The following is a 9,488-nucleotide window of genomic DNA, read 5'->3' on the forward strand; positions in this document are numbered from 1 at the left end:
TTTACAGGATTTGCCATTTAAGGGAAAGTACAAATAAAGACAATACTCTCAAAGATTTATTGGGTTACTGTCCAGTTCCAATTGAAAAACAACCGGCCCAGTTTGAGTGGGGACATGAAAAAGAAAAATCAGCTGTTGATCTCTATTACAAAAAAATGAAAAAGGTACACAAGGAGCTGTGTGTATCTGAGTGTGGTCTTATTGTTGATCCTGAATTGCCACATCTTGGGTCCTCTCCTGACAGAATGCGGTTTTGCTTATGTTGTGGCAAGAGAGTGGTGGAAGTGAAAAGCCTTTTTGCAAAAAGGTCAATGTTGCCACACATTGCTGCTGCTGATTATATTTACAAGGAGGATGGGATTTACAAACTGAAAAGGGAAACAAAATGGAACTACCAGATACAAGGAGAAATGGCTTTGTCCAGAGTTAAACATGCAGATCTTGTCATTTACACCAACAAGGGTATTATGGTCATTGATGTTCCATTTGATGTGAAATTATGGGATGATATTCTGGTGAAACTGAACAAGTTCTATTTTAAGTTTATGATTCCGGAACTCCTCACACAGCGAATAAAGAAACTCTGCTGAGGTTTTATGGGACAATTCTTGACATAATACTTAAATTACTGGTATGCTTCTCTTATGTTACTGTTTACGTTATTTTGCTAGTGGTGGAAGTAAATTGCAAATTGCAGCACAGACAATCACTAGCTGATTAGCTATCCCCACCATTGATAATGGCATATTGCCCTCAAAGATTCTGAAATTTTTCAATCTTTCAATGGCACGCTCAACATGAATCCTAACTTTAGCAATGCTGGATGTCATGGCTCTTGCTCTTCTTGACAGCTGTTTACCTGTTTAAAAAATAAATGTAAAGATACAATGATGATTTGAAAAATTAAACCTTTAACCTGCCCTAAAATGAATTTAGGGCTCCGAAGTTGTTTGTCATTGAAAATGGAAGTGGTGTGAATCAAAGTGAATTACCCAAACTGACCTCAAAAGCTAGAGTTTTGCTTGCAACTCATAATACATACAGTACCTTTTGAGAATGGAGGAATATTAAGTTTCACACCTCTTCTTGTTAATAGGTCTCGTATATTGAATCCCCTATCTGCCATTAAATGATCTCCCTCTTCAAGGAGGTCAATAAGACCACTTTCTTGCACAATCTTACGGTCGCTGGTACTGCCAGACCACAATTTGGAAATGAAAGTGAAAGCTCCATTGGGTGCAATTCCCACCAATAATTTCACCGTGTTGTGGTGTTTATAGTCACTCCACGTTGCTTTCTGTGCACAAGGGGATGTTGGCTTCTCAATAAAGAACTCTGTTGCATCAATAATCACCCTGGTATCAGGGTAATTCTTGAACGACTTTGGAAATTGGCGCTGAACTTCTTCACGAGATGGCCACTGAAGTAAAGTGCCATCAAAAATTTTGGCCAGTAGACAAACCCATGTTGTGACAATCTTAGAAATGGTGGACTCGGAAACACCAAACAGGTCTCCCAGGTGTCGGTTCAGGATACCCAAACGCAGCCTACATAATACCAAAAGATACTCTTCCTTTACTGAAAGTTGCCTCAATCTGCCAGGCTTTCGTTTTGACGCATCACTCTGATAGTAAGATTTGGATTCTTTTTTCTTGTCCCAGTATTTAATCTTTTCTGCGTATGGTTGAATTAGATTCAAGGTACAATTGAAACACGCAAGGTTTGGTAAGCCGGTGTAAAATTTCACAGATTCATCATCTCTTAGCATGTCTTCAGTGATGAGCTCTCTTTTGAGTCTCTTTTTGTTTTCAACTTTTCCCTCAAGTATCGTGATTTTCTTCCTACACTCTTCAAGTTCTGTTATCAGGTATTCAATTTCGTCAGCTGTCAAGTCCGTTTGACACTCTGTAGAAGTTGTACCTGGAGGAAGACTGACATCACTACTCACCGTGCTGTCTTCAGGTATTGCCTGTTCCTGGCGGCATAAATACGAGTGATCGTGGTGAATTTTATTCATGTCAACAAAGTCTCTTTCACGATTATCCGTGGCATTCTTAAAATCAAGCTTTTTAGGACAATGCTTCTTTGCGGCAGGCTCATGTTCACAGCGCTCCATCTGTCGCTTTTCATGTCGTTTCGCTCGGGCACTGGTTGTCTTCTTCGAGCTCGCAGGGTCAAAAATAGTCGGGCAAGCAGTAACAGATTTACGACCAGAAATAGAAACTTTCACATCCGTTTCCTTAAAGTGCAAGGAACAGATCCTTGGATCAACAAGGTTTTTGAATTTTTTGTCAGCTCGTTTACAAAAGACCACCCACTTTCTTCGCCGGCAGTGGTCTTCAGGAAAAGCAAAGAACGTGAGATCTGGTCTATTATGAGTGCCATTTCGGCAAACAGCCACAGCACAATACTTTACCATGGCAATCGCCTATCATAAAGTACAGAGAACAAAAAAAATCTCACTGAAATCTTTCGTGGTTGACAAAGCACATGGCTCGAGTCGATCTTTGCTTTGTTTGTTTTCATTAAAACCCGCGCCTTATTCCCCAGAACCTCGCTTTGGTGAATAAAATTTGGTACCAGTCTCTCACGCCGAAATATATCGAAATTGGGCTATTGAACTCCACTTTTATGCAAATTCTTCCTTTTGTTTTAGTATGCAAATATTGCTGCTGGTCACATGAGCGAAAACACTCTATAGGATACTCATCGCTGTCCAAGACAATTTCGTATCTAACTGTAGGTACATCTGCACTAAGTGTGGTGGGAGATTGTGGCATGTTTTTGCAACCAAAATATGGGGAAACCACACCACAACAAAGTCATTGCCACTATACAGGGTTAATTGCTCATAGTGTACATATTGCAAGACACAGTAACAAATTGAATGCAAGATTCATAAATAGCTCTAGAGCATTCATTGGGCACACTATTGGATACATTACTTGTACATTGTAAATCGTGGTTTTCATTAGAAACAATGCGTAGGAGTGGATAAAAGGGTAGTGGCTCTCAAATCACCTTAACAAAACTGTAACTTAATTTTATAACCACAATCAAGTGTTACCGGTAATTAGATATTTTGCAACTGTTTCAGTTTTGTTGAATGATTAACCCATTCACTCCCAGGGGTTCCCCATTAACGAGTAAAATCATCTGGCGTTAGACAGAGTAAAAAGTCTGGCCGGTTTGGACATCAATGGGTTAAGGTTAGGGTTCAAAATCTCCAAATCCTGTACCCCTGGTCAAATCAGTGAAAAACATTAGGGAGCTTAAGCATGCGCGTTTTTGAGACGCGGATGGCAACCGGAAGAGAACATTTCACGTACCAGGACAGTGGTGTCTCCTAGATTTTTATACTAATCATCTCTAATGGAGAAAAGATACTTGGCACTATAAATGTGGTTGAGTGAAGCCAAGTTGAAAGGGAAAACAGGTCACTTCCGGTTGCCGTCCACGTCCCAAAAACGCGTGTGCTTAAGCTCCCTAATGCTTTTTTTTGTGGGGGAGGGGGGGGGGGTGTTGTTCAAAAGGTGGATTATACTATACACCGGATAAATCACTATCCAGTGGATAAGTCATGACAAAAACAATTAGCTATTGTGCTATCCAGTGGATAGTGATTTATCCGGTGCACCATCCATCGTTTCAACAACTGGGCCAGAACATTCAAGTGAAAAATGTGACAGAAAAGTTTCACTGAAAGACAAAATTTTACCCAGTATATATGAAGCCAGCAACTTCTGGTTGACAGATAACAACAGATAATGAGGTAAATCAAAGCGTTTGTCCCCTTCCATTGGCAACACCAAAGCAATGATGCAGACAACTGCTGTTATGATGACCCACAAACTGGGGCCAGGCTGACCTCCAAATCCTGTAAATGAATCAAAGTCAGTTCTCACATGGTCATTCTTACTACACACTGAATATTGAGGAGAACTGGGGGTTCTCCTTTTCAAATGTACCTGAACTTGATTTTCTCATGTATTTTTTAGACAGTACTAGTGCTTATTGCAAATTATTTATTTCTGTGTGTAGCATTTATTGAATAGACTTGAGAGTAAAGACAAAGCTGTGTTCAAAGACAGCAAAAAGCCTTGAAGGCCTTTAAGAGATATCTAAAATCAAAGTGATTTTGTCTTAATAATTTAGGCATTGATGAAGAGCCATTCACATAGACATACTACACTAAATTTGTTACTATTATTATTAGTAGTAGTAGGGATCAGTTGGTCTCGAAAGACTATGGCATCGTCTGTGGCTGCACAGGCCAATGCAGGAATAACAGTCTTTGATGCAATGCGTGCATATATGATTAGTGGCCTTGGTATTTAGCTGCCTGTCTTTTCTTTTCTGTCCGTCTCTGTCTTATTCTTATTCTTCTCACTATTATCAATTATTATTATTATTATTATCATCATCATCAAGAGTGACACCATTCTAATGCAATTTTAAAGTGATTTACTGGCTTTTTGTAATAACATAATTTCATTATTACCAGAGTAAGCCCACAGATCTAAAATGCATAGATTACCTTGCTCAGTGAACTGCTCTACAGTAACACTGTTTCCCTGCGTTTGTCGTGTTCCTCTCCTTGTCCCATGTTTTTCATCAGCCCTCTAAACATAAAACAACACTGGAACACAGTGCTCTACTGTTTCATTGAAAGATCTGTATAATTTGCTAGCCAGGGTTTAGTAGTTGCAAAAAGGCACGTACTGTGGAGGGTGCATAAGGCCACTGTCAAACAGATTGAAACACAGAGTACTGGTATTACCTTTAAACAGTGCTCGAAATTAGCGGTTGTCCCAGACGACTAGAAAGTTCACAGGGCAACCAGTTTTTGGTAGAAGCCTGGTTGCCCGAGGAAAAAACAACGGACAAGCCAACCAAAAATAGAAAACAAATTAATCACAAGCAGCACCCGACTTACATGTTGCTTAAATTATACTGTCAATGGCCAATAGTAAAAAGGTGAAGTCTGCTATGAGCCTAGTGGCCCATCAGGCAGGTGCTTATCTCTGGTTACTGTAGCATGAAGCGACTAGGAGTATTTCTACTCCCCCCTGGATGGGATGCTAGTCCATTCCAGGGCTACCCCCAGCATTAAATTTGCCAGTACTCATTTATACACCTGGGTGAGGGCACTGTGAGAGTAACGTGTCTTGCCCAAGACCTGAACCCAGAACACTTGATCTGGAGTCGAACACTTTGCGCCTCCCACAAATGGCCGATAGTAGTGTGAAGTTAATATTAATAACAATAAATTTGCCACCACTGAGCATTTTCCTGTGTTTTGAATATCTGTGGCTTTTACAAAACTGTCAAATAAGAAAATTACAAACATGTAGGCGATGGAAAACTTAAAAAACAAAAAAACACAGGCACACACTAAGAACCATGGGATACTCAAGCTCCATAGCCAAGAGATTGCGGGTGCTTACCATTTAGCCACAAAATCCAGAAATTTCAGTTTGAGGTCAAATGGAAAGGCAATTTTCTGGAAAATCCTTTCAGAATGTGGACAACCTCCAGAGGTAGTCCTCTTTTTCCGTTCAGAACGGAATTCGCGAAATGCTGTTACCATTTGTGAGAATCCTTCCGTTTCCAGGCCCTTTCTCACAAGATCAAGTAAAATATGCGGGATGGAATGCTGTGTAGTAAATTCTCATCCAGTTGGTCATTAAATTCGGAAAATCGCTTACCTTACCTAAATGGTAAGCACCTAGGATGTTCCCAAGGGAATTTTCCTTTTGTTTTTTCATGTTATTTGTACATGATCGCATTGGCCGTTTTTATACTAGAGATGCATAATTCGTCTGGAACGAACTTCGGCAAACATTTTTTCTGCATCTTAAATTCATCTAGTATAAAGACGGCCACAAGACGCATTATGCGTCTGGACGAAGAATCTATTTTAGTGCGTCCTCGAAGACGCACTAAACTGGAAAGTTCGTCCAGATGCATTATGCGTCTAGTGCCCGTCTTTATACTTAATACGAATTTAACAGACGCAGAAAAAATGTTTGCCCAAGTTCGTCCAAGATGAATTATGCGTCTCATATGGTTTGTCTCGTCTTTACACTAGACGGATAACATGAGAGACGCATAATTCGTCTGGACGGATTATGCGTCTAGTATAAAAACGGCCATTGAAAGAAACATCACGTGGTCTAATCGCTTACCTTTATGCAACGATCTTTCTATCCGGATTATTTGGCTAAATGGTAAGCACCCTGCATCTCAACACAGAGTGCAGTTAACCTATTGACTCCTGGGGTTCCCCATTGACGAGTAAAATTGTCTGGCGTTAGACAGAGTAAAATACTAAGTATGGCCGGTTTAGGGGTGAATGGGTTAATTTTAGGGGGTTTCTTGGTGGGCAACAACAGATTTATCAGGGCAACCCAATTCATGGGCTTGGTTGCCTGGCTTTTGAAACAGGGACAACCTGGAATTCTTTTTAATTTCAGGCACTGTTTAAATCAATTTTCACATGCAGTAACTTACCAAGCCAAAGTAACCAACACTGACAGCACATTGAAAATTCCCAACAGAAAATTCACAATATTATCCACAATCTAGTGAGTACTGCTTGAGTCAGTTATTTTCAGTGAAGTCTTTTATTTCTAACTGTTGTTCCTGCCTCCCTTATCACAGAAACATTTGTTGTTTAGTTTACCTTTTTCTGATCCATTCTACTGGGTTGAAGTACAGCCATGATTTCTTTTTTACCAATAACCTCCTGCAGGCCATGTTCAAATATATGAAGCCTGAACTTGGCTTGTTGTGTAACATTAGGTTGAATGTCAATATGACGGATGACTCTAAAACAGTTTAAATAAAAATTAATGGCTGATTACACTCAGTAGCCACTCTTTGATTGTTATTTCACAGAAGGAAGAAGCAAGCTTACCCTGGATTCCAGAGGTTATTTTCTCGCTATGAAAAGCGCGACTCTTTCCATAGCGAGAAAATAACCTGGAATCCAGGGTAAAGGAAGTTTTGCTCTCAGATGTAAGGTAAAGGTAAAAGTACACCCTACATTGTATTTAACGTCAGAAGTTCCTTCAACAATTATAATTGTTTAATTTTTTTTTTGTCTATTCTTTGTCAGATGAAATGTTTAATCTAATACCACTCACTAAATGATAGCAATTATACTAGTTGTTAGACATTCATTAGAAAATAATTACTTGCCACCACTAAATGATTTAGAACTAGTTCATTACATGCACTGGAGTGCTAGTGCTGTAAAAAGTTGCATAATAAATCAATGCAGACTCGAAAATCATTTACTTACATGTCAATACAGCAACGCGGCTTGATCACACCTTCAGAATCTACCACAATATATCGGCTTGGAGCCGTGCACAGTACTAAGATATTTCGAAAGACAAACAGTGAGGAAGAAAGAGACCACTATTGGCATTAACACTTAAAACGTTGCAAATATTCAAAGTTCGGTACGTAGTGCATGTCATATGTAAACGTAAAAACAACTTACCTTTAAACCTTAGAGCGAAATCATAAGGGTTGTACACAGTAAGAACTTGTTTGTGGCTGGACTGTTCATTCGCAAAGAAAGTCAACGATTGTGGAAACACAAAAACCGGTAGACTTCCATCCGTGAAATGGGAAGGCTGTAATGACCTCATAAAACACTCATACAAGATAAGCTGTCTTTAATGCTTTGGAGTCAGTTACAGCCAGTGTCTATCAGATAGAGGACCAGAGCATCTTGTTTTAACCAATGTTAACCACAGTGGTCAATAACTGTGTCTGCTTTGTATTATTTTAGGAAAGTCTCCTGTAAAATATACGGAAAATTATGCAACAAACTGTCGCATAAATCGAATCGTTTCAAAACAACACAACATGTTTTAAAAACGCAAAATATCAGAAATTCATGCCTTCCTACCTACCTGCCCATAAAGATCTTAATAAAAATATCTCTGATTGCCAAGTTGTCAAGCAAGTCCTTCACAACAGAACTCAGAAATCATTAAATGTTTACCACTGGTCACCAAAGCACTATGGGATATTTTGCTTTGTTAATTATGTACTCCACATGACCCCACATGTGTGCATTTTGGACAAATGGAAGAAAACTGAGATCCAATTGTTATTCCGCTTTCACTCCCGAGACTTGTTACGACCAGAATGACAAGTCACTCTTCGCATACAGCTTCAGCCATAACTTGTAAAAACAGACAGCCAAAGAACTTCCAAACAAACCGCAGTTGGCAAGACTTGCAATACCTTTGGGGGGTTGGGGCGCTAGGTTGTTGATGGGAACGCTCCGATAAGCTTCAATTTTTAAAGATTTTTAGACGCTGGATAAGATATTTAGGACTTTTGGAGATTTGAGATGAATTTGGCAAGTCCGATTTTTTTTAGATATATTTCTTTTGGTGCGTTTGAGGAACTTTCGTCCAAGGGCTCTCGGCCGTGAAAAGCCCTGGGGACGAGGTTGAGGAACTTCGGAACTTTCTTGGACCATTTCCAATATTCACGTCCGCCTCTTCTTCAAAACGAGTCTAAGTGCGAAGTTTTTGTGATGGTAATTAGTTCCACTTTACATATGATTGAAAACTAATTTTCATAAGAAAAACTTCGCACCTAGACTCGCTTTGAAGAGGAGGCAGACAAACTCGGAAATGGCCTATTGACCTCATAGGTTTGAACGTTTTGTTTTTGCCATTTCAGACCACGTGAATTTACTCTAGATCACTCTAGACCACGTGATGTTTCTTTCAATGCGATCATGGACGAATAATATGAAAAAACAAAAGGAAAATTCCCTTGGGAACATCACGTGGCTCAGATATGGGAAAACAAAAGGTACGAGCTAAAAAGGTCAATTATGTGTCCCAGAATTCTGTTGTAGTTAGTTTCCAAAAGACGTGTCTGGCGGAGAGTTATCCTCAATAGTATTAATGGATACGTCGCGTTTTAACTTGTACGTAAGGATCTTTAACTTTGATATTTTGTGTTAACGTTTTGGGATGTTGGGATGTTACGGTAACATGTTACAGGTCCACATCAGCTAATAGCTGCCGATGCAACTATTACTTTAGTAATTTTTGTAATTGTAACCTGCCTTATCAAATAAAGAACTGACTGACTGACTGATAACATTTTGAGATTTTTAGAACTGTTTTGGAGATTCTTATAACTTCGGTCTGGAGATCATCCGGATAGATTTTTAGACGAATCATTTCTTTGGGATCATTGTTGCAAAGCTTCCCGTTCGAGGTCACGTGCTCCCGTGTTTGAAAATGGCCGACTTTTTGAACATTTTCGCGGCTTTGGAGGAAGGTGACTCAGAAATGATGAGTTGTAACATAACATAACATAACATAACATAACATAACGTTTATTCAAGATGGAGCAACAAAAAAATACGAAACATCTTGAATAGGAAAACTGGAGGTTAACCCAATAATGTTTCCCCAAAATAAAAAGATAAAAACAGATATAAA

General features: G+C 39.3%; 2 protein-coding genes across 3 annotated transcripts in view; one reads left to right on the forward strand and one right to left on the reverse strand.

The window, feature by feature from the left end:
* Positions 1–741, forward strand: part of LOC137983972 (uncharacterized) — a 2,534-nt gene extending 1,793 nt beyond the window's left edge. Inside the window, exon 2 of the mRNA XM_068831129.1 lies at positions 1–741. This exon is cut by the window's left edge and continues 626 nt beyond it. Coding sequence (XP_068687230.1) covers positions 1–590 — 590 coding nt within the window. The 3' untranslated portion in view covers positions 591–741.
* LOC137983973 (motile sperm domain-containing protein 1-like) overlaps positions 1–8,039 on the reverse strand; it is a 10,552-nt gene extending 2,513 nt beyond the window's left edge. The window contains exons 1-6 of one of the 2 annotated variants that reach the window (XM_068831130.1): positions 7,929–8,039; positions 7,511–7,813; positions 7,307–7,382; positions 6,686–6,830; positions 4,538–4,622; positions 3,719–3,877 (exon numbers count right to left, since the gene is read on the reverse strand). In XM_068831130.1, the coding sequence (XP_068687231.1) occupies positions 3,719–3,877; positions 4,538–4,622; positions 6,686–6,830; positions 7,307–7,382; positions 7,511–7,661 (616 nt within the window). In that variant the 5' untranslated portion in view covers positions 7,662–7,813; positions 7,929–8,039. Of the gene's footprint in view, positions 1–3,718; positions 3,878–4,537; positions 4,623–6,685; positions 6,831–7,306; positions 7,383–7,510; positions 7,845–7,928 lie in introns of both variants that reach the window. The other variant, XM_068831131.1, reaches the window with a different exon arrangement.
* Positions 8,040–9,488: the final 1,449 nt, after the last annotated feature.

Source organism: Montipora foliosa, chromosome 13 (assembly GCF_036669935.1).
Source record: "Montipora foliosa isolate CH-2021 chromosome 13, ASM3666993v2, whole genome shotgun sequence".
NCBI classification, from domain to species: Eukaryota; Metazoa; Cnidaria; class Anthozoa; order Scleractinia; family Acroporidae; genus Montipora; species Montipora foliosa.